The sequence below is a fragment of the Homalodisca vitripennis genome, chromosome 1, assembly GCF_021130785.1.
Source record: "Homalodisca vitripennis isolate AUS2020 chromosome 1, UT_GWSS_2.1, whole genome shotgun sequence".
Classification (NCBI taxonomy): Eukaryota; Metazoa; Arthropoda; class Insecta; order Hemiptera; family Cicadellidae; genus Homalodisca; species Homalodisca vitripennis.
The window spans coordinates 238,277,897-238,302,545 of NC_060207.1; the positions used below are offsets into that span (position 1 = coordinate 238,277,897).

Genomic DNA, 24,649 nt, shown 5'->3' on the forward strand with positions numbered 1-24,649 from the left:
AGATGGCTAAGGATATAGTCCAGCTACACCTACTTTGGTAAGGGAAAAGGAAGGAGGATCTAAATCAAATATTGGTTGTTTATTTAGAATCCTATATCAGTTTGAGTCCAATGACTATCACAGTCTTAATTCCTAACAGTCATTCATTATCAGTGTTTTGATTTGATAAATATGAAATAAATACTTTTGGCTCTTAAATACTCAATTGACTTCGTCATGTCTAAACAATGTCAAAACATCGTTTACACAGTGTTTTTTTTTTTCATCAGAAGAAAACTGAAATATAATTTTTATTTAGATTTATGTGATGTGATGTGTTGTTTAATAAAAACTTGTAATCTCCAAATTAAGAACTTGGAAATATAATATGAATTTTAATTAATTCTAGAAAAGTAAACAATCTGCTGATGATTTTCACCAGTACATACTTTTTTTATTTTAAAACTCGAATAAAAAAGCACACTTCAAAACTAGCAAATTCATTAACATAGAGACAAACAAAGCAGTACAATCAACACTAGCATAGATGTACAACAAATGTAATAAGGACTCGACGCGATATCAGTTTTTGCTTTAAAAATAATCGTCATAATTGCTGTTTGTGCTAGTATCTCAAAGATTTAAATATCAGTGGGTTGACATGAGTTCTGTTCTTTAACATCATAAAACAAAATGTAAAAAAATGCAATATTATAGAACTATATTCAAATTATTGTAACTTAATCAAATAATAAAAGTAATAAACAAAGAACATTAAAAAGATATAATTATTTTCCAGGAATCACACACCAAAATAAAAATATTATTTTCACACATTTTTACTAATAAACGTAATATTATTTATGGAAAGTACTTTTAGTCTTAAAAGATGTAAGCATACAATAAAACAATATTTTAAAAATATTTAAAGCCAAAATAAAATTGTTTTTGTAATATTTATTAATAATGTTATTACTTTTAACGATTAAATTATTCAACAGATACTCGACTAAGTTTCTATTGACTATTAAGAGTTATAAACTATTCACTATTTTATTTTGAAGGAAGTTATTATTCTATACCTATTTAATTTTATTTTATATGTCACTATTTTACCGTTGTAAACAAGATAAGACAGAGCAAAAAGGTGTTTCAAGTAAAATAAACAAACAATGACTTGATGCAGACCAACACGTGTACGCCGACACGGTACGTACCAGATCGAGCCAAACCAGGTATTCCCAGCACTGGTGGTAGGAGATCTGGATACCGTGGAATAGCTCCTTGTTGCGAATCGAAGTCACAACAAATTCAACGTAACCGATAGCGTCCTCCACAGTTCGCTTCTTGGTGCACAACAAAAGCTTGCTAAAGTTGGCGTACACGATCGTGGCTCCCAGTCGCTTGAACTCCGACACCAGCTGGTGGCAAAAATTAGGTCCACTATTACTTTGTAATTTGAAAATCTTGCTTATTAGACTTGTTTATGCCTAAATTTTGATTTATAAAAAGAAAATAAGTTTTATCAGATGCAACAACAAAAACTGATACTATTTAGTTATTTTGCGAGACAAAACACTACAAAAACATAGTTCAAATAATTTGTTAACTAAACTTTTAATTTCTGAAAATAATTAATAGTTCAGATTAAACAAACTAAAAGTTGTAATATACTACTACTATACACTAAATAAATGGTTAAACTTAATTTGTATTCTGATGATTATAGCTAGAAATAATAAATAACTCAGTATGATACAAATGTGAACTTTAATGATGATAAATTAATTGACATACAGGTTTGAATTTTTAAACAAAATGGAGGATACAATAATGGTTAATTTTTAAATACAGTTCTTAAATTTTAGGGCAGGGTGGTCGTGCTGGCTTAATGAAATAGAAATATTAGGTATTGTTTTTAATAAAAGATATTGTAATTTTGAAAAATAATTTTGTTAAATTTTACTTATATTTATTTTGAATTGTTAGCCAAATTGAATGTTCCTGGGTTTTATGTTCTTCCAATGGATCACTGTCAAAAATTAAAAGAAATTTTCTCACCCAATGTCTGTCTTCTGCTTCTCTGCACTTCAATGATAATATGAATTTAATAAATTAACCTTTCTTTTGAACCAAATACTGCTGAATAAAATGTAACCAGTTTCTTTATTTAAAAAAATAATCTTGCTTCACTTCTTCCATATCCCTCTCTCCTCTAAACTTTTAAACCTCTGCTCTCTTCACTCAACAATCATCCCTGCACACTGTATCACTGACTTTAGTTTATAACTTTTGAGTTTTACATGTAATAAGGTGAATTTTGATTAATTTTGATATATTTAATTTTGTATTTATTATGGTTTGTATTAAAATTTGAGACAATTTATAGTTAATTATTATTACTAATAAATTTCTAAATTAAATTAAATATTGAAATGAATATGAGATGAGTGTATGAAATGAGTCATTACAAAGTTCAAAGTGACATACAAAAATCAAACACTGTGAAAGCAATAGGAAAAATTGTGGAAAACATTTTAAATAATTATGAGAAAAAGATTATATCATATGCAACATTGATAGATTTAAGTAAAGCGTTTGACTGTATTAATCATGAGTTGTTGTTAAAAAAGTTGTTTAGTTATGGCATAAAACATAAAGCATTACAATTATTGTCATCTTATTTATCTGACAGGAAACAGATGGTTGTCCGGGGGGAGAACAAGTCCAATTTCAGAACAGTGAAATTGGGAGTTCCGCAAGGCTCTGTTTTGGGACCTTTTCTGTTTATTGTTGCAATCAATGATTTTTCATCTAGCCTACCTTGTAATTCTGTTTTGTACGCGGATGATACTACTCTTTTAAACTGTAATAAAGACTCACAAATCTTAAAATCTGATCAAGAACGTTCATTTAAATTAGCTCTAGAATGGTTTAAAGCAAATGGGTTGGCAGTGAATCATAATAAAACTGAATATTTAACACTAACTCTACACAATAATACTAAATACAGTAATGATTCTGTTAAGTTATTGGGTGTTATCCTAGATAGTAAATTAAGCTGGCAACATCATGTTAATTATTTATGTACTAAACTATCTAGAGTTATATACCTATTATGTAAACTAAGGAATACTGTTACTCAGGAGATGTTGATAACTGCTTATTATGCATTTTTCCACTCACACTTGAGGTATGGTGTGACTCTTTGGGGAAATAGTTCCAGTGCCAAAAAAATATTTTTATGGCAAAAAAAAAGCTATTAGGATTTTAAAAAAATGTTTCTAAACAAGAATCTTGTTCACCTTTTTTCAAAGAACTTCAAATTATGACCTTGCCAAGTTTATACATCTACTGCTCATTACTTGATGTAAAAGAAAATTTGAATAGTTTCATAAATAGACAAGATGTTCATACACACTGCACAAGAAAAAAGTATTTACTCGATCTACCCCCAGTCAGACTCGAAAAGACCAAAAACAGCCAGATATTTTTCAGTATAAAATTATTTAATAAATTACCAGAGAAAGCATGGAATGTTACACTTAATAATTTTAAAGTTACCATTGCAAAGTGGCTGAAAAATAAAGCTTTTTACACTGTTGAAGATTACCTAGCCTGTGATATTAGCTCATTAAGTTTTTAATCCATTGTTAATTTAAGATTAGGATTGTTAGCACATATTGTATAGATTTTTAAATTATTTAATTGTAATTTTATTGTTTTTATTCCCATTTATATTATTGTTATTTAGTTCTAGCTGGCAATACTGTATTTTGTCCTATAACTGTGCCTAGACTAAAGATTAGATTAAAGTAGGCTATATAATATGTTGACTTTGTCTATTGCATAATATGTATTGTGCTTAATGACAATAAAATATCTTGAATCTTGAATATGTAGTAAAAAGAAATAATTGCTAAAAAAACTTAAGGTGGAATGATAAATAATACAATGATGGTCAGCTGCACTAAATTTAGTTCATACCTGCATAAACAGTTTTTTCATCAGATTGTGCAAAGTTCGCCTTAAAGCCGGGTCGTACAGCAAGGCATTAGGAGAGCGCAGCCACCTAAAATAATACAGTTTTTTTACTAAAATTAGGTAAATACACAATAATTACCTAATACAAAAATTCTGATCTCTTTCATGTCGTTTCTGATTGTCAATAACGGGACTGTTAATTACTTAGTGGTATACATAATTTTTTTAAATTTTATTATACTTAACAACGGTGGGAAACATTATTTACAACTAAATTAAATAATGATAAAGAAAAAACAAATATGCTCTATGCCTTACCTGTAAAAGTGAACAATCTGGAAGTCGGCAAAGACATTCCTATGTAAAGACACATCTCGTATCCAAGCGTTCACCATTGAACGCAGAACTCTGAACGCTCCACTGCAGAGAGCCGTCTCATCGTATGTTGGTAGCACTGCGGTCTGACCTCCCACCATCTCGTCTATGGATACTTGTGGCATCAGGTCGAACGACACACTTGAACTGGTCCCTTCACGAAAAATGTTTACGTTAGGCTTTGGTAATTTCTAGTCGAGATAAATTGGTTATTCCACACAGCTCTAAAATAATAAACTTATAAAGATGCGAGTATAATAAAGTAGTGAAAGAAATGCAAATTAATATTTTCCCCCTTCACTTTATTTTATATTTTATTTTATTTTTATTTACATTCTGTTGTACATTATCATAGATATAAGAACAAGGGTCATGGAAGTCTAGTATGGAATATTTTGTCAAGTTAATATAAAAGAGTTAGACTTTCATTGTTATTAGTCTATTCATAAAATTCTTTCAGTTGGTAAAACGGATGCTCCAGTAACCAGTTCTTCAGTCTTCGTAAAAACTGCTGTTTTTCAGACTTTCTAAGGTGTTTTGGGAGGGCGTTCCATAACTTTGCTCCTGCGTAGGTAGGTTGCTTCTCTGTCATAGTGAGTCGGTGTACTGGGAGTTGTTAGTTGGTGGCATGCCTAGTATTGTAAATTGTGATATTGTGCACCCGTTCTTGCTGCTTCAGGTGACTTAATCACCTATGAGAAAGGTGATAGTTTCCAAGATGTAGAGATTGACAACAGTGAGAATTCTTAGATCTTTAAATGGATATCTGCAGGATTCTTTTTGCTGGAGGTTGCTAAGAATTCTGATTGCTCCCTTCTGATGAACTAGGAGACGTTGCATGTTATTCGCTGAGGTGCCGCCCCAGGCAGCAATCCCATATCGAAGGTTTAACCGTAGACATGCCAATTGGATCTTTGAGGCCGACCATGCCTCATTGGATTAAGCCACTAATTATTATTTATCCAACAATAGCTGAGAAATAAGTCAAATTAACACGTTTGTGCCTCAGATACCTTCACGATGAGACAGTAATGGAGATGACTACTGAATAGTGACTAAAATAATTACTCATTTTGTACGATGATGGTTGCCAATTGCTAGAAGCTCCAACACGACACTTCCCAAGCAACACATCCATTGTGATTGCCTATTTGGACCGGATAGCAGTTGCATCCATTCTGTAGCCAATGTGAGTATGTCAGACATTTTCATGTTCCCACTGCTTGGTTATAGCATGCAAGATTACAGTTTTTAAGATTTTCCCCCCATCCAGTGCGGTCTGATGGAGATTATGGTGACTTCAAGAGAACATTTTGAGTGTAGGAAATTACATTGGCAGTGGGGTGGATTTCAGTTATTGTACTTAACGAATCAATAAATTCTTTTTATTAAACACAGTCTTATTGCTTTATGGAAAAATCCTGTATATGAAACGTTAAAATCTCTTCTATAACAGGGTGTCAGTGTTCTTTATTGATTCTTAAAATGAGATATTTAAATGATCAATTTCATGTTACTGATTCACGATAAGAATTAAACGGGCCAATTCCTCAAAGAAGGTTTCAGTTACTCAAACTATGCAACAACACAGATGCAAACTTAACTCTATCGACAAAACGTTAGTAGGTGTGTTACCCTCCATATCGTTGACATGATGCGACTGGAGCAGAGTGTTCACGGCCAGACTGTCCAGATCTAGCTCGACACAGACTGTAGAGTAACAACCAGCATTGTTGGTCACCACACTCGTACTTTCTTCCAGCTCTGTCAGCAACCTGCAAACATTATCAGGTAATTATTCGTTCTTTTGTTAACCCTTTCAATCCCAACATCCGTATATACGGACGTCAAAAATATCTGCATAAAATCCCGGCATCCGTATACACGAACATTAATAAAAGATTTCTTATACAATATCAAACACAATTAAATTATCACTTATGTTATACCAAAAATGATCATAAAGAATCGTGTTTTCTAATACAATTATGTTCTTTACTATATATAGTATATTACCGGTGATTGTGGAACGTATAATCAATAAGGCGTAGTAGCTTGATTTGTTTCTCTGTGCTAGTCAGCTGTGAACGACCTTCACTGTGCGGTTTGTTACCAATTGGTTCTTGTGCTGTTTTTTAGTTGTGTAACTATGATTATTGTAACTTTCTCATACATTTACTTGTTAGTAATTTTGTGCCATGTTTTTTTTTCTCCCTCCATATTTTGATGTCTTTTGAATATTTCGGTGGAAAAGTGAACTTTTTAAAAATACAATGGCATAAAAAAAGTTAGGTATTATTATTATTTTTTGTAATGAACTGATGAAAATTGGTGAAGATATTTACTAATAAATTTATTTTCGTGCACAGTGGTCAGATTAGTGAGATATATATATATATATATATATTATATATATATATATATTTTCTAAACCTTTCAAAAAGTCAAATCAGAATAAACAAAATTTTTTATGTAATTAATTTCTATTATTATAAAAAATGTATTACATGTATACATAATTTTTACATTTATTGTAGTAGAGTACATTTCATGCAAAAAAAAAAAAAAAAATTAAATTTGGTTGGAAAATAAAAAATAAAAATTATTTTAACAAAACTTTCCCAAAATTTCAATTTAGTACAGGAATTTTTAGCAGAGCCATTACGAAAAATACTGAGATTTTTGCTAGACACCTTTGAAAAAAAAAATTTCAGGGATTGAAAGGGGTTAACTCAGATTTATTTAGACTAGATTTAAAAACATAACTAATAAATTGTCTTTTGGTTCTTGAACATAATAACATATAAAGTTACGCTGTTTTGAAGCATATATCTTTGTCTACTAGCTCAAATACAGGAACCAGAGTAAATTGAACTACAGAAATTATTATTTAATGATTTTTAGGCAATAAAATACTGATGTACTATTTTCCATAAGAATACTTAAAAATCATGGTACTGAAATATTTTACTGCAAGCAAATACAGTTTAATTAGTACTTTATAAGGTGCAGTGAGAAAAGGGGAGTTTACGAGAAACGCTTGCACACTGTTGAGGCAGGGTTGTTAGACGGTGGTGCAACCGTACTAGGCCGGTATTACTTCAGGAGCATCTCCGAGAGTAGAGTTAACAGAATTTAATTTGTGAAGTATTGCCGAGTGCAGTGTAATGGTGGTGTAAACATTCAGTTGTCTTCATAAGATATTTTTAGTAAGGGTACACATGAATTGTAAGGGTGGGAACGGTAGAATTAGCATCCTGATTCAGGGGGATGCTCTGCACATGATCTCTGATCAGATGCCACAAAAGTTTTCCTTAGACAAATTCTTTAGGATTGTGATACTTCCTAGGGACGATTGGTCGGAGGGAAGGAAACCTCTTCCAACAGCACCGCTTGAATGCTTTACAGACGGGTCTAAAACGAAAATCGGCAAAGGTGCGGGAATTGTGGGGCTGAGATCATGCAGGGAGCTGGTGGTCCCTATGGGTCCTACAGTTTTTCAGGCAGAGGTCACAGTCATTATGGAATGTGCTCGTGAGAAACTTTGCGATATAAGAATAAGACGACGATCAATATTTTCACGGATAGTCAGACAGCACTGATGGCGCTGTATCTCTTTTGTGTTCAATTCCAAACTTATCTGGGATTGCTATCAAGTCGTTTCTTCCCTTGCCAGAATCAACAATGTGACCGTTTGTTGGGTTCCTGGTCATGAGGGGATCCCTGGGAATGAAATAGCTAATGCCCTGGCCAACCGGGGCTCAGCGTCAATTATGACAGGCCCTCAACCGTTCTGCGGTATTCCAAGGTGTGAATCCTTTGGGGCTGTCTCGAAATGGGTTTGCGCTGAACATGAGAGAAGGTGGGGTTGCATCTGGGTATTAGAATGAGCAGAATGGTTCTACAGTCGCCTTCCTCCAGAGTGGCATCTGACCTTCTCTCACTAAATAGATCAATGTCTTCTCGGGTTATAGGTCTGATCACAGGGCATGGTCACCTGAGGAAGCATCTTCACAGAGTTGGCATCCTTCAGGAAGATCCGCTCTGTAGAATGTGTGATGAGCAGGAGGAAACTGCTGAGCACCTGCTCTTTGTCTTACAATAGCAAGGGAGTGGTATGCCATCCTTTGGTAGTTTGGACAAGGATGGTGAATTTCCCCAGGAGGACCTAATAAGGTTGTTTTCGGTGGTTTGTGGAACTGCTGAAATCATAGACTGGTAGGCCTCATGGTGTGCTTCCGGGGTGCACAAAAGGCCCTTGATGCTTAAGTGCATGGCAACAGGCCACCCCATAGAAGAAGAAGAAGGGTACAAGTTCGAGGAAAAGCATTATTGAATACATTATTAATAGAGTAGTATACTGCAGCTGAGGTGTGTAGTTCATTTTAATCGCCCAGGACTTCTGTGATAAATAAAACGGAGAGGATTGAATAGCTCCAGTTAATCACTCTGGAGACTTCATTAATTTTCAATTTTAAAGACACCACAGTTATGTAAGGAGTATAAGATCAACTGCTTAGCATCTTTGAGTCATGGTTCAACCTGTTCGCTGAAAAGAAAAGAGTCACTTCAGACAACAAATTCTAAATTTTACTTAAATAACCTGTTATCATCAGCCTCACGGCCGCCCAGGTCAGGTTTGTCCGTCTGGGAGCACCAGAGTACGCAGTTGTGCCGCTGTAGGTGCCGTCCGTAGAAGAGGTCTGCCCCAAACAACGTAGGGTCGGCCGGCAGGTTGCCCAAGGGCACATGGAAGTAGCGGCACTGCTCTGTTGTCAACTGAAGACCCGTCTCCATGTTGAGGTAGTGGCGCAGCATTGCCTTCGCACCGACACGCTGCCAGTCCAGCGTAGCGTAGAGTGAGTCCATGTCCTGCACAGTGTTAAAAAATTACAGGTGAAATTCCAATTCCATCAGGAATTCAGGAGATCTACTCCTGGAAAAAGGGATTCACTCTTCTTACGGGTTGACAGAACAGTACTGCTATGGTTACTCATTCTTTGTCTATTTCTCACAGATCACAAACTATTACAGAAAGAGATAGCAGAGAACATATCATGTATACATACAGGGTGTCCCGTAACTATCTGGACAAAGGTATACCACGTTATTACTCAGGTCAAGACAAACATATTATACCATGTCTCCGATGCTTAGTTTCCCATATGTCTGTCTGTGTGTGTTTTTTTATTTCAAAATTAATATCTCAAAAACCAATAAATTGAATTATACCAAATTTGGCTCAAATGTTTTGGATAACAAGACTAGTTACTGAAAAAAATATCATGAAGTTATCTTTAGTATTTTCAAAATGGCGGCCATTAAAACTTTAAATATCTTAAAGACCAGCAGTTTTTCTCCAGAACTACAAGAATAACAATTTTAGGGGATATTATTAAAAATCTAATGACACCAACATTATTTAAATTGAATATTAAATAACTGATTTAGAGCAAATTTACTGTGACAAGGCATGGCCCACATTGAGAGCTGCCATTTATTCAGTTTTTGTATTGTTGGCTATTCGCTGAGAACCTCAATGTGGGCCATGTCTTGTCACACTAAATCTGCTCTAAATCAGTTATTTATTGCTGTAGATGGAGCTTATATTGGTCACTGTTAAATTACATTAAAATACAAAACCAATATTTAATACATATTATTGTGAGGCCTTTCGATATCCAAGATACCTTCATCAGACACATCACAAAAAATGTGATGTGTCTGATGAAGGTATCTTGGATATCGAAAGGCCTCACAATAATATGTATTAAATATTGGTTTTGTATTTTAATGTAATTTAATAATTTCAGTTATTTATTGTTCAATTTAAATAATGTTGGTGTCATTAGATTTGTCATAATATCCTCTAAAAACTGTTATTCAAAAAACTGCTGGTTTTTAACATATTCAAAGTTCATCAAAGTTTTTATGGTCGCCATTTGAAAATGCTAAAGATAATTTCACGTAATCTTTTTCGTAATTGGTTTTGTTATCATAAACATTTGAACCAAATTTGGTATAATTGAACTTATTAGTTTTTAAGATAAAAATTTCTTTTGTAAAAAACACATACAGACAGACAGATGGGAAACTAAGCATCAGAGACCCAAGTTCACATGGTGAAATATGTTTGTCTTGACCTGAGCAATAGAGTGGCATACCTTTGTCCAGAGAGTTACAGGACACCCTGTAATAATGTATATTTTTCAGAATTTGCATAAATACAGAAGTTTTTCTAAAAAAAAATTATTTCCAACTTCAGAATCACAAATATCACACATAACTGGGAATTCTATTCAAATAATTTTAGGATAAAAAGGCAGTGATTTAATTTTTAGGTGATTGTAATAATTACCTGAATATATATAGGCACCACGGGGAAGTCATTGAGACCAGGCATGCTGGAGACAAGGGCTGGGATATCTGTAATAAACAAGAGTATCTATCACACTTACTTCGTTTTGATCTTATACTAATACTAGTCTTATATTAGTGCAAAACTTTAGAATAAAATCTAGAACTAATGTGTATTTAGAACATGTGCTAAGTTTAAATGTTCATACATGTGTCGTTTGGGTGAGTACGTTGAGACTGCATTTAAGGCATTTTTAAAAAACATCAGAAAGTTTTTCTCTCGATATGAATAAAATAAAATGTATACAAAAATATTAAGAGCAATTAAATTGTACTACAAAAATTGCTTTACTATCCAGTACGTAAAATAAACTTCTTTCGTTCATAAACGTTGTGCAAACACAATTATGGAATTAAGTGAACAGATTTGGTTATTATGTAACAATATAAATTGACAAACAAAGATAAAATACTCTCAAAACTGGTAGGCACTAGTAGAATAAACTGGTAAATATTGAACAAAACAAAAATTCAAAAGTGCACGAATAGTTCTAGCCAGCCACAAACACTATTCCAGGGAACAATCCGATTTTATTTAATTTGATCTTAAGCTTTAATCAATTTTGAATATTATTTTTGAGGTCACCAATGCATGTTAACAACTAAAATATAATTGCAACCAATCAAGGAAAATAAATTAACTTCCTCTAAAACTTACAAATTTCTTGGTGTATTTTAGATGACAATTTGAGATGGGAAAATCTTATCAATTAATTAACTGGAAAACTAAATTCAGCATGTTATGCAATTAGAAAAATTAGAGATCTCACTGATGTAAGAATGGCAAAAACTCTTTATTTTGGTTATTTTGAGTCTTTATTGCAGTGTTATATTGTTTGCTGGGGCATGTCACCGTTTATAGAAAAAGTTTTCCGAGCTCAGAAAAACACAATTAGGATATTAAGCAATTTAGAGTTTAACCAATCATGCACAAACCATTTTAAAGATCTTCGAATTTTGACAGTGAGGGGAACATGGGGTAATCCTTATAAGATTGTAACATGTTCTCTTGGGCTAATAAAGAATTTAATTTAATTTCAGATTGTAAGTTACTTATCCCAACTAATAACATTAAATTCAGAGACTAAACCGTAGTCTGGAACTGAATTTGAAAAATAAGAATGGACGTTTTTATAATCAGTCCACCTTTAGGAGAAAAAGACAAAACTCTAGTTACCCATTTGACTCTGGATGGCCACAAGTGTTGGGCCTTTCTTCTCGTCACGGTAGGCCTGCAGGGCGCGCTGTATCTGTCGACAGGCTTGACGGAATTCCGTCTCCACCCGTACCTCGAAACTAAGCTCAGTTTCTGGTAGCTCATCTGCGTCTTTGCCTTTGTTCAATCTGTGAAACCCTCGTTTATTAATAATAAGGTTAAATTCAAGAGAAAATCATTAAAAATATTACACAAGCCCAGAACAGAATTAAATTTATAACTAAGATTTATATAATTACATATTTTTAATAATTGTGCGACATTATTTAAAATTTGCTCACTTTGCAGTTTTCTCGGCTGCGATGAGCGAGTTGAGGTTTGGCATCTGGTTGGTTCGCACACTGTCCAAAATGACAACCAGAGCTCGCTTGGTTGCCGGCATGAACAGTCCCATTAATGCTCTCGGGCCTGTAGAAGCTTTGTGGTGGTACAAGAATATATGGCGCACCTTGGCTACACCCTGAAACATTGTCAAACCCACTTTAAATTACTCCTGCAACATTGTGAAAACCCACTTTAAAATACTCCTGAAACATTGTGAAAACCCACTTTAAAATACTCCTGCAACATTGTGAAAACCCACTTTAAAATACTCCTGCAACATTGTGAAAACCCACTTTAAAATACTCCTAAAACATTATGGAAACCTACTTTAAAATACTCCTGCAACATTGTGAAAACCCACTTTAAAATACTCCTGAAACATTGTGAAAACCCACTTTAAAATACTCCTGAAACATTGTGAAAACCCACTTTAAAATACTCCTGCAACATTGTGAAAACCCACTTTAAAATACTCCTGCAACATTGTGAAAACCCACTTTAAAATGCTCTTAAGCGATTTTCTTTTTATAAAAATTTGTTTAACATTAAAATTTTGAGTTTTTCTGTTTTTAACTCAGGTTTACATTTGCTCAACACTCAGTAACTTAATAAAAAAAATATGTAAAGGGATTTTGTGAAGCTTGCAGAGCTCTCTACACATGGGATATTATTTTTGCCCTTTCAACTCTTAGTATCGTATCGTAAACACTTGTTTCATATACAAAAAAAAACTATTAGGGGATCATAAAAGAAAATTGTGAGCACAGCACAGCACATGTAACAATATGTGAAGGGCATAGAAACCGTTTATCTTGTTCTACACAAAGAATGGCGTACCTCCTTAAGATAGGGTTGCTGAGCTAGACTGAGCATCTTGAGCTGGTGGAGGCTGAAGGTGTTGATATCCCGAGATGAGGAGGCCGCCAGCCTCCGAGCCTCCTCTCGCTCCACAGTGCACACACAGCCCAACTTCAGCAGCGTTCGGAACTCCAAGGTCACCTGTGTCTCGTAGATCCCTTCGATGTCTGGCATGGACAAGTCAGCCATCAACTCCCTGCCATCAGAGAACAATCATCAGACCTCATCGTGTAATATAACCGTTTTCTAAGTTGTAATTCAATTTGAAATCCAGTTTTTCAACACAAAAAAAGTGTAAATACTAAAAATTTCAAAAATATCAACCATATCATTTTCATACTATCGGTGAAAGCTTTGATTTTTTTAAAGCGACAATTCCTTCATCTCTGTCAACTTATTTCAACACTAACAAATCTTTGTTCTAACTAACAAGAGAAGAGTGATACAATCTTATTGAAAGGATGACAGGATTTCAAACAATTTACATCATTATAGGTTATAAAAGGTTTATATAATCTATAATGATGGTAAATGTCCGAAATCTTGTTATCCTTTTAAACCTGCCATCGTCAATAGCAAACTTTAAACAATCATATATTTTCTCTCTCTAATAATATCTATAATAAATAATACTGTAAACACAAATAGTAATCTTTTTTATTTTTAAAATAATTTTGACAGTGTAGAACTGCCAAAGATATACAGGGAACTAAGCGTGTATATAGAGAATTAAACACAGAAGTAATAAAATAAAATTAAACGTGTACAACTCCTGTAAGAAACCAAGATGTCGCGTTTGTAAGATGTTAATCAATTCTGAATCTTTTAAAAACAGCACAGCGGAAAAAGAATATCCCGTTAAAGGTAACATTGATTGCACCACAAAAAGAACTTAATTGATCAATTAACGTAAAATGTAATTACTTACAAACAATAACAATGTAATAAGTTTTAAGACATATGTATACATTTATTTCTGTTATTTTTTAATTTACTTTAAAACGTAACATCAAATAAATGTTGAATAAAAATTACCAGGACCACAATCTCAGTGATGGTAGGCTGAATAACTTGCGCGAACTGGCAAGAGATGGGCTTGCGGAAACTCTGTTCCGCATTGGAGGGTTAAATAACAAAACGATTCGAAGATATTTAAAGGTATACTCATAAACGATCTTGTTAGTAAAATCATGAAATCGACTATCCACAAAACTATTACTAAAATTTATTCTTTTGCTTTCTTTCTAAAAATGATTAAAATAAACGTACTGGCTGTGCTCTCGATAGAGTTGCTCTGGTACGGAGAACTCGTAGAGATAGTAGGAGGGCCGGGAGCGGGGCAGTATACGACTGCACTTGCGCCATAACGCATCCTCTGTCTCGGTTCGTGGTGAACGCTGGTTCACGTAGAATATTCGTGGCACTATCAGTCGTAACTGGTGCAACTCTGCGCCCACCAGCACCCACAGCCGCAACACCCCCGGCTCGTTTGTCTCTCCCAGCTGAAAGACGATATTATCAGTAAAATCATCATCAACAAGAAGCAAGTATTCTTTCTATATTGAATTCACTTAGTAACTGCAAAATCACTAGTTTTATCTCTTTAGACATTTAGATCCTCATAAAACTTCAAATTATTTTCGTGGTAAGAGAAATGTGTTCTTGTAGCTGATGTTTAGTCACAAATATTATCGTAGTGAGCGCCACCATTGTTTGCACAGAACAAACTTAAGTTGTCAACAATGGGAAAGGGTAAACTGTTTATAAATTGATGTCAATGGATTACAATACAAAGAAGATACAATTAAAATATTTCAGCTGTAGATATTTGACAAGTAAATAGCAAAGCTTTGATAAGTTCTGCTGCATACTGTTACAATGAACCGAATGATCAATGTGCGTTGTAAGTGCACAGGTGCCCATAAGGCAAATAAATAAATGTTATATCATTTTTTTACTTGTTAACAGAAAATTAGAAACCAATAATAATCAACCGATATTATGACACCAATAGAGTGAATATCTTGTAATCAATAATTATTTGAATTGTAATAACAGTGCCTTCCAAGTATATTGAGAGTAATTGTCTCAGATCATATAAACTATAGGATTTAACAGATTCTGTTATATATATATATATATATATATATATATATATATATATATATAAAGATGTTTATTCATAATTTTACAAGGTACAAGAATGGTGTCATTCAATATTATAAATAAATTACATAAATACCATATACATGGACATGAGATAATAGTTCTCATTCATTTAGAGTTTATTACAGTTATAATCAGATTATAAATAGCCGATTGAATTTTTTATAGAATATACGGTGGGAGTTGCTAACAATTCTTTTGGTTTTTCCCAACAACTTTAATGTTTGAAAGTTTTTTTAAATTTCTAACGGCAAAATGATGATTAATTTGATTCTCAAATATAAGACCATTTTTTAAATATTTCTAATCCGATGTGAAGATACGGAAAATTCATACCTAGGTCTAGTGTTATAAGAACGATTTATTCTTGGAAAATTGTTTTTTAAATCATCCAAACTAACACTTCATAAGGAAGAAGAAATTACCAGAAGGCATCATGTCTGGAGAGTATAGAATTGGTGGTCTGGACTTGAAACTCTTAAAATAATTTCCACACGTAACCAGCAGTATGGGGCATATCACTGACATGGAGGTACAAAATTTGTTGTCATGATTTGAATTGCAAACAGTCTCGCACCATTTTATGTTGCTGCAAGGTTCACATCACTGACAATGAGTTTTGGCCTACTTAACCTTGTTGCTTGAGATCTTGAATCGGAGAACATAACAAATCTTACACTCTGCAGGTCTGTCAATTGTTTTAAACATTGCAAACAATGAGAGGAAACAGAAAACATACAAAAGATAAATTTTTACAGCATAGTGAAAAGGCAGACATGAAAAGTGAAAAGAGTGCTGCAGTATCATCAGGAGAGAACTATTTCTTGACATGTACTGTGTAGTGTTTTTGGTTAAAATCCCAAAATAATGAGTCAATCTAAATGTTAACTCTTTAACTAGTAATCCCGCAACAAACTCGGTGCCGCCTGCGGTAATCCCGATAGCCATGCGGGAAGCACTATGGTGCTAAACAGTTTTCACAATAATGTTTCGTGATGAATAATCTCTCGCTTGAATATGAATGCGTTGTAGCGGAATAAATAAGAAACAGTTTCAAGCAGTTTTCGTCATTCCGACTAGATCGCAGTTGTTTTGTTATTTATTTCTTTCAGACCCAATCGATGTTATTCAGACCATATGACGATATTCAATCAGTTGTTTATAGTAATCAGCTGATTCTATTTGTGTTTGTGTAGTGAATACAGGTTGTAACCTCACTTTTGCCCCTGATTATAAAACGTTTTGTTGTGTTTACCGTGAGTAAATAAACGTGGCTGTTTGTGTGATTACTGATGATTACGTAAAATGGTGTAAGAAAGACTTACAGACAAATTTTTGGCTAAGATGCTCCCCTGAGACTTACTGCTCTGCATTTTTTGACCACAATACCTGCTACAGATAAGTAGAACAAGCTGAAGAGAGCATGCCACATGTGCAGATAGCCCAGTGGCGCCGGGACACAATGTGCCGGGATTGTGACGTTCCTCTTTGTGTGTACGACTGTTTTCACTACTTTCATACCATCAAAGGTTTCTCAGGAGATTTATGTAATGTTACAAAGTTATAACTATCATGTGCCTTAGTATGGTTATGAGAAAATACTGAATATTTCATCTTCTTCTCATATTTTTTTAATATAATAACTTTTGTGCATAGTTAAATTAATTTCTGTATAAATACAAAACCTTCAAAAACGTTTTCAAGTGTTTTTTTATAACATATATACTGCAGTAAACCCAAATCACTTAAAAGAACAAAATAAAAAATTCTAAAAACTCACTATTTAGGACACTCTTACTAAGAAAAATCCCATCAGTCAAAGGATTAATGCTGCATATTAAAATATTAATGTAACATCTTTCTTATAAAATTGAATAGAGCTAAAAACAAGCAAAAAATGGTAAGAAACGAAATGACTCTCTAACACAGAAAAGTTGTGAACTAACTTTTAATAGGAGCAAAATGTATAGTGACAACTTACTTGTATAATCTGCCAAGGGGTGTTGAGCAAAGTTTGTTGAGTTTTCTTTATAAAGCTGCCGAGGGTGCCTGAGGGTCGACTACTAGTTTTATCCGGTTCTGACCTCATTCTCTTTCCCAATGAAGCTCGAAATGTCTTCTGCTCTAACTGCCACGCCCACTTCTTCTTCTGGTACACCAACCACACTTTCAGCTGTTCCTGTGTGACAGAACATCCTAAGTTATGGCTAGTAAGACCGAAGTAAGAAAAGATAGTTTCCACGCTATTAGAAACTTAGTAAAAATGTGTACATGGTTTTTTTTTCAAACAAATTGCATATATTAAAAATACTAGTCCAAGAAAAAGCCTTATTCGCAACATACTTTATGCAGGTTCCACCTCACTACAAATGGTGTTTATGAAAGCAATTCCATGAATTCAGTGTTCATGGGTCTATAGATTACATTATGAATTATTATGTGTTATGAGTAAAGGCCCCGCAGGCGAGGACAGCCATTTGTAGCCGATCATTGTACTAAGACATTACCCATTAACATGGGAGATAATGGAGACAATTACAACCATAAATGGCTAGGCCTGCCTGCCGCAACAATTCTCTGCTCCTGCAAGGGCCTTAAGAATCATACCATTGAGTGTTAAGGTTTACGTTAAAGTTTTGGAAATATTGATGCATCGTTCAAAACACATCACTGTTTTCCCACTATTATTCAATACATTACAACATTTAATGTTACTGTAAACAATAGATCAATGGGAATTTGATAGAGCATTGTATGGATTATTCATAGACTTTCAAAAAGCTTATGACAGTATCAATAGAAATAAACTATGGGAAAAAATGGAGCAGTATGGAATACCTACAAAACTAACGAAAATGGCAAAACTTAGCTTGGAAAATTCCAAATGCAAAGTTAAAGTGGAAAATGAATATTCACCCGAGTTTGAAGTAAAAACAGGGGTGAGACAGGGAGACAGCCTCTGTCCATTACTGTTCAATTTAGCCCTGGAAGAAGCGTTGAACGAAATAAGAAATAGGAAACTAGGTATAAGCATTGGAACTAAGATAGGAGCACTGGCATTTGCGGGTGACGTGGTGTTAGTTTCCAATGACAGAGATGAACTGATGGAGATGACAGGAATATTAATAGACAAAACCCGGTCAATAGGACTAGAAATTAACGACGCTAAGACAAAGTTGATTTATTTTAGGCGAGAAAATAATGGTAGAGAAGATTTGGAAATACTGAACCATAAATTCGAACAGGTTGAAAGATTCAAATACCTCGGAGTAGTAGTTAATTCAAAGAGTAATGAACTAATAGAAATCCAAAATAGAATAAATTTGGCAAATAGAAGCATGTACGCATTAAATAATATTTTAAAATCAAAATTACTGTCTTACAAAACAAAATTAAGAATATATAAGACTGTTATAAGACCAGTTCTTCTTTATGGAGCAGAGACATGGATTATAGATAAACAGGCAGAAAAGAAATTGGTTACATTCGAGAATAAAATTTTGAGGAAAATTTTCGGACCTATTAGAGATGGAGATGGATGGAGAATCAGGCATAACCAAGAAATCAGAGAGATGTTTCAATCTCCAGACGTTGTAGGAGAAGCAAAGAGCAGGAGACTTCGGTGGGCAGGCCATGTGATAAGGAGGGAGGATGATAAATTGATTAAAGAGGTTTGGAAACACAATCCAGTTGGAAGAAGACCTCGAGGTAGACCCAAAAATCGCTGAAAGGACCAGGTGGAGAAGGACTTGCGGAAATTGAGAGCGGATCAGGAGGATTGTGAGGACAGGGAGAGATGGAGGCAGCTGGTTGGTGAGGCCAAATACCACCTAGGGTATCCATGGCCATGGGAGTAAGTAAGTAAGTAAACAATAGATAACACTATAACCAATTCTTTGTTTGAAGTTTGTTTTTGACGATGGAAGGATTGTGAAGGAACCAGGATTTATCCGGACATTTGCCTCAGTAACACAACGTTTCGAGATCTGCAATCTGATCTCTTCTTCAGGTGAATAACTAACCTAAGACACAAAACTAGGTTAAAGAAAACAAAACGTGTTTGATACGCGTAAGTCAAACAGGTGTCAAACGCCCTGGTATGTGGTTGGTGTTTTATCTATATGCAGGATGAAGAAATTTTACAATAAATCAAAACAAAAAAGTAATTGGAAAAAATAGCTTTATTTAGGTCATAACTGCTTGGAAATTATAATTTGTTGAAACTTCAAACGATAACAAATTAAAAAACAAAATACAAAAAGTGTTATTCATACTTTTATAGTTTTTTGGCATATTGCCAACATCACTATTATAAGTGGAACAAAGTAAATAGGAACTAAAATTAGAATTAATAATATGTATAAATTGGTACAAAAATAATTGTTCAGTTAGCAGAGCTGTTTCAACTGAGAGGTGTTCAAATAGTAACCAAACACAACAAACATTTTAGTTTGTAAGATTTATTCAGAAACGGATACGTGTTCCAATTGCTATGAAATTATCAAAAGGTGTAAAGCCCAAGACCAAAACTAATGATCAACAAAATAACTACATTTGTCTAAATACTGAAATGGCGAAATTTAGGATAGCCCGACATCGGAGCTTGTGCACGTTTGTAATATGGCACAGCTGCTTAAAAATTAAATGGAATTTTGAAAACTTTCGGTTATTAATTAATTTGATAACAAATGATAGAGAATTTTTCTAACCATAATCAATATACAGTTTACAATTTCTATAAATTGGTCATGCACCACTCCAACACTTCACTTGTTTTAGAACGAAATCTTAGGGCCGTAAGCAGCTTGTCTTTACCACTTCTGACCATCGCCATCCTGTCCCATTGTTTCAGACGACATAACGCAGTGCCAAAGAAAGAGCCGACATCAATTCTCGTGTTACTATCCCACTTTCATCTGTACTGGTGTGATGTGGCATTGTATTTCTCATACTCGTGACTTGTGCTTGGGACTTGCATCCTGTGCAGTGACAACGCCTGGGCTGGATTCTAAGCAGCTTTTGGGTATGTTTTAACACTTTTCTTTCCCTTCTTTTCTTCTTTCTGTTCTTAATTTTTGTATGTATTATCCCTTCCTACGCCGTAGATGGATATATAAGAATTGTAGACTTTGACCAAAACACTACAGTTATATCCGATATTATAAATTATGACTCTTGGAGAGTTTTTTAGTACACAAAAGACCTTCAAAATGCCTGGTGCATGCTCCGTGCTTATCACGGTTGCCAAGGAAGTATTTATAAACAACCTTCACTCTGCGGCAGGGGGAGGGGAGCGCCCTTTGTCTAACTCTGACCACCTGCTCGTCAGTTCTGAGTCTCCTACAGAGCCATAACCAAACATATCTGTGACGTGTATTACTACTTTCTCCATTGTCATGAGTGCGTCCACTAAGTATCTCAGTATTATTCTTCATCGTGTGGTAGTGTTGTGGTTGGTTAGAAATATTTATCTTGTTTTATAGTAAAATATAGTTAAACTTTTCAGTTTAGATAAATTTAAAAAAGAAATTGATATTTATTTGAAACAAACAGTTTTGTAAATAGTAATTTTTATTTTTATCAATAAATACGCTGATTTTAAGTAAAATGCCGTTTTATACTTTTTTTGCTTTTATCTATTATAATTTAGTTATAATCAAAATTAGCTTTAAAGAAACAAAATGTTATACTTGTCTTAGCGTTATAGGAAAGTTAATGGATTTAATAGGGGCTTGAGAAGGGTTAATATAACCCCCCCCCCACCTGACAAACAGGATAGATTCAAATCCATGAAATGTTGTGTTATACCTTTTGTAACGTATAACGATGGCAAATGTCCGAAATACTGTTATCCTTTCAAACCTTCCATCGTCAATAGTAAACTTTAAACAGAGAGTAGATTAGCTATTTGTTTTCCTGTCTCTACATGTCTGTGAGAACATTGTATCGCTGCAATTACTGTTAGGTCAGCCACATTGAACCTGTACATCGATACCATAGTTGTGTAGTATATGCTTATTCTGATGTTTAACAAATTTAACAAAATTACCCAGAGTTGTTTATTTGTAACAACGCCTCACTTTCCTTATCCCTGAAAAGTATGTTCATGCTGCATATTTTGCATACTTAGACAATCATGAGATATGGCCTAGTCTTATGGGGAAACTGTAGTAAAATAAACAGAATTTTATTGTTGCAAAAAAAGCTGATAGAGTAATAGTCAAGGCTGGTGTACAAGAACATTGCAAACCTCTGTTTGTGAAGATGGAAATTCAAACTGTAATAAACCTTTATATATTGGATCTTACTTTATATATAATGAGAAACCCACAGTTAATAAAACTTGCCAGTGATGTAAAACACCCGTAATAAAAATAAAGCAATAATTAACTTTCACAGATTGGGTAAGTCAACCAATAGTCACTCAGTCCTTTCACTTATGATTTACAATAAATTGGAGCATCTCATTCTTAAATGCTCTGTAAAAACATTTAAACACAAAATTGTACCATTGGCTGTTAATGTCTCCTTTTTATTCAGTTGAGGAATTTCTCACTACAAATCATTTATGTTTCTAATTTGTTGTAGGTTTTTGTATGTAATTGTATTCGTATAATTTTATATATCAAGTGTTAAATTTTATACATTAATTGTTAAATTTTATAATAATTTTTTAAATTTTATACTTGTTAAATTTTTATTTGTTGTTGAATTTTATACCTATTGTTTTTTTTTTATATTTGTTGGGGACTTTTGTAAAATTGTATACATTTTGTTACAATCTTGTTGCTTTTTACAATTGTTAATGCCTTGTTCTGACTAGTTTTAATGCAGGCTGCTTAAAAAAAAAAAACAAAAGTACTAGAAAAACTGTCTCAAACCACTAAGCTTATATAATGTTGCTGTAAATAATACTGTTGGATTTTTTTGTATGATTTTTATTTTATTTAGTTTGTAGAATAGTACTTAGTTTGATACGTTACATGTACTTCTGACTTTGCCATTTGGCGGCAAATAGACATTGCCGATACTTGTAGAAGTCTTACGACAATAAACATGATCTGATTTGATTTAGTGTGGTGTGATATCTATGGAGATCTACAAAGTGTGTTACCTCGGTGTCACCCTTGGGTGGAGGAGGACCAAGAGCATCTCTCCAGGAGGTGGCTATCAATGCCTGGGAAGGGGCAGTCGGGGAGTTGCCTCTTTTGCGCTTTTTGGTGCGTACCACGGGTCGCGTTGGTTTCTTTAATTTGGGGACTCGGCTGCCGATGTCTTCTATGTCCTCCACACTCGACGTAGTGGATTCTTCACTCTCCACATCCTGTGTCAAACGTGGAATATTAATTAAAGACTTCTTTGAGAAGAGCAATAAACAGTTAAAAGTTCAACTGCGTCGAAAACTGTAAGTTATCACTATATATATTCAGACACTGTATTTGATACTGTCTCTAAACTGGAGATTATATAAATTTCAATAGATCATCACAACTTTTTGGTAGTGTAATATAATTTTATTTATTTGGCTCTATTTAACTATTTATAATTAATATGCATAGTACAAAACTTATTATAATGATGGAATTAACATATAGGGGAGTAATTCAAAAGGAAATGGTATACAATACGTTGTAAATTATTCATAATGGTTGCTTAAGCCATTAAAAATGTTTTTAAGGGCACGTGTTTTGTGTACAACCTTGATCAACTGTGGTGTGTATTGTGGTGATTAACCTTTTAAAAGTTACAATAGCTTAGTTTCAGCTAGTTCTTGTTTGATATCTAGATAAACGTACTTGATACATTAATTCTAATGACATGTATCAGTAACTGCTTTATAAAACATAAAGCATTATTTTAGGTTAAAATCAAATAAGTTTTAATTATTACTATTTATTAGAAACTAAAACTGTCAGAATGAAAAAAATATGATGTACAGACATTAGGAAAAGAGATTTAATGTTTCAGGACAGGTGAGTAAAATATGATTAAATTAAAAATTTTTGGAAATTATTATTTTGAAACTCTTGCTGCAATTAAATACTGTTATTATTGTGAATAGCTGCTTAAGATCATTGATTTTAGTAAACTTTTGCACAAATAACATACAGGATTCTATCCTCTGTGTATAATAAATGGGACAAAATGCTGAATTGTATAACTTTGAAATATTTAAAAGAAACTAATCACTATGATACTGAACAGTATTAGTATTGAGTTACCTCAAAACAAACTAGCTAACGTAGATGTAAACGTAATTTTTTCTCTAAAAATTAAAAATGTAATTTTTTTGAAGGCTATATATATATATATATATATATATATATATATATATATGAATAAATGAATGTTTGTCTGTATGTCCTTTATAGAATCGTAAACTATTTCACCGATCATTATGAAAATTTGTATGTTTATGTAGTTTTTCCCATAGAAGGTTTATATGCTATGCGCATTGATGTAACTCGCCACAAGGCGGTGCTGCAAAAGATAAAAGTTTTCAAAGTGCCTGCACATTATAAACTGCAATTATGAGACAGTTAAGTATATTACATAGCCAAACATTATTTGAAGGCGCTAACTTATGATGTATATTTGTCTTTAAGATAAATTTCTGGTTGAACCTAAAGCTTGAGTGTTAGACCACTTTACAATAAAATGCATGTACGTGTACAATGGCTATAAATAAATATACACAGATTTTCTTGATCTTGGCAAAAAGGCAAACTACATCAGCGTTGAAAATATAATTCACTTAAACCAGAAGTGCTCATACACGGGCAAAGCTTACGAAAAGCGTGCAAAGCTGTGGGAAACGGCTAGTATTACGTAAAAAGAAAATTAACATCTGCATACACAGTTTTCATTTTGGATGTATGTTATTATTTTCAGTCCATGCAATAATGTTTATTGAAACTACAGAGAGCTAATATCATTACCATCGATGACTCGGTAGGTTTGGGTTTCGGTGCGGCAGAGAAGAGCTCATTGATGCGCCTTTGTTTCAGGGTGTCATTCTTCTCGAGCATCTTCTTGTGGAGCCAGTCTGGGTGATGCACTCTTGGCACTGGGTTGGACAGCTGGGACAAACAGGAGAGAATAGACTAGCGACCATAGATTTCAGCACATTCACTGATGTGGGCAGTGCTTAGGATACCTTCTTAGCTTAGTAAAATGAATTTGTTAGGTTATTGGGAATAGATGTAGATAGTAAATTAAGCTTGGACCCTCGTATTAGTTACCAATGCACAACAATTATCTACAGTAAGGGCCACGAAAGAATGCAGTTATCACGCCAACTTCCGCCTAGCATGGTGCGCTGTGGCCAAC

At 33.8% G+C, this 24,649-nt stretch overlaps 2 protein-coding genes across 2 annotated transcripts in view; one reads left to right on the top strand and one right to left on the bottom strand.

The window, feature by feature from the left end:
- Positions 1 to 24,649, top strand: part of LOC124353199 (thymidylate kinase) — a 129,153-nt gene that overhangs the window by 51,005 nt on the left and 53,499 nt on the right. The gene's annotated exons all lie outside the window — the stretch shown is intronic.
- Positions 1 to 24,649, bottom strand: part of LOC124355301 (DNA polymerase epsilon catalytic subunit A-like) — a 61,231-nt gene that overhangs the window by 10,456 nt on the left and 26,126 nt on the right. The window contains 13 exon segments of the mRNA XM_046806383.1: positions 1,197 to 1,400; positions 3,967 to 4,051; positions 4,282 to 4,492; positions 5,974 to 6,113; positions 8,942 to 9,210; positions 10,697 to 10,764; positions 11,933 to 12,099; positions 12,253 to 12,431; positions 13,133 to 13,349; positions 14,423 to 14,655; positions 17,301 to 17,498; positions 22,434 to 22,643; positions 24,259 to 24,399. Of these exon segments, the coding sequence (XP_046662339.1) occupies positions 1,197 to 1,400; positions 3,967 to 4,051; positions 4,282 to 4,492; positions 5,974 to 6,113; positions 8,942 to 9,210; positions 10,697 to 10,764; positions 11,933 to 12,099; positions 12,253 to 12,431; positions 13,133 to 13,349; positions 14,423 to 14,655; positions 17,301 to 17,498; positions 22,434 to 22,643; positions 24,259 to 24,399 (2,322 nt within the window).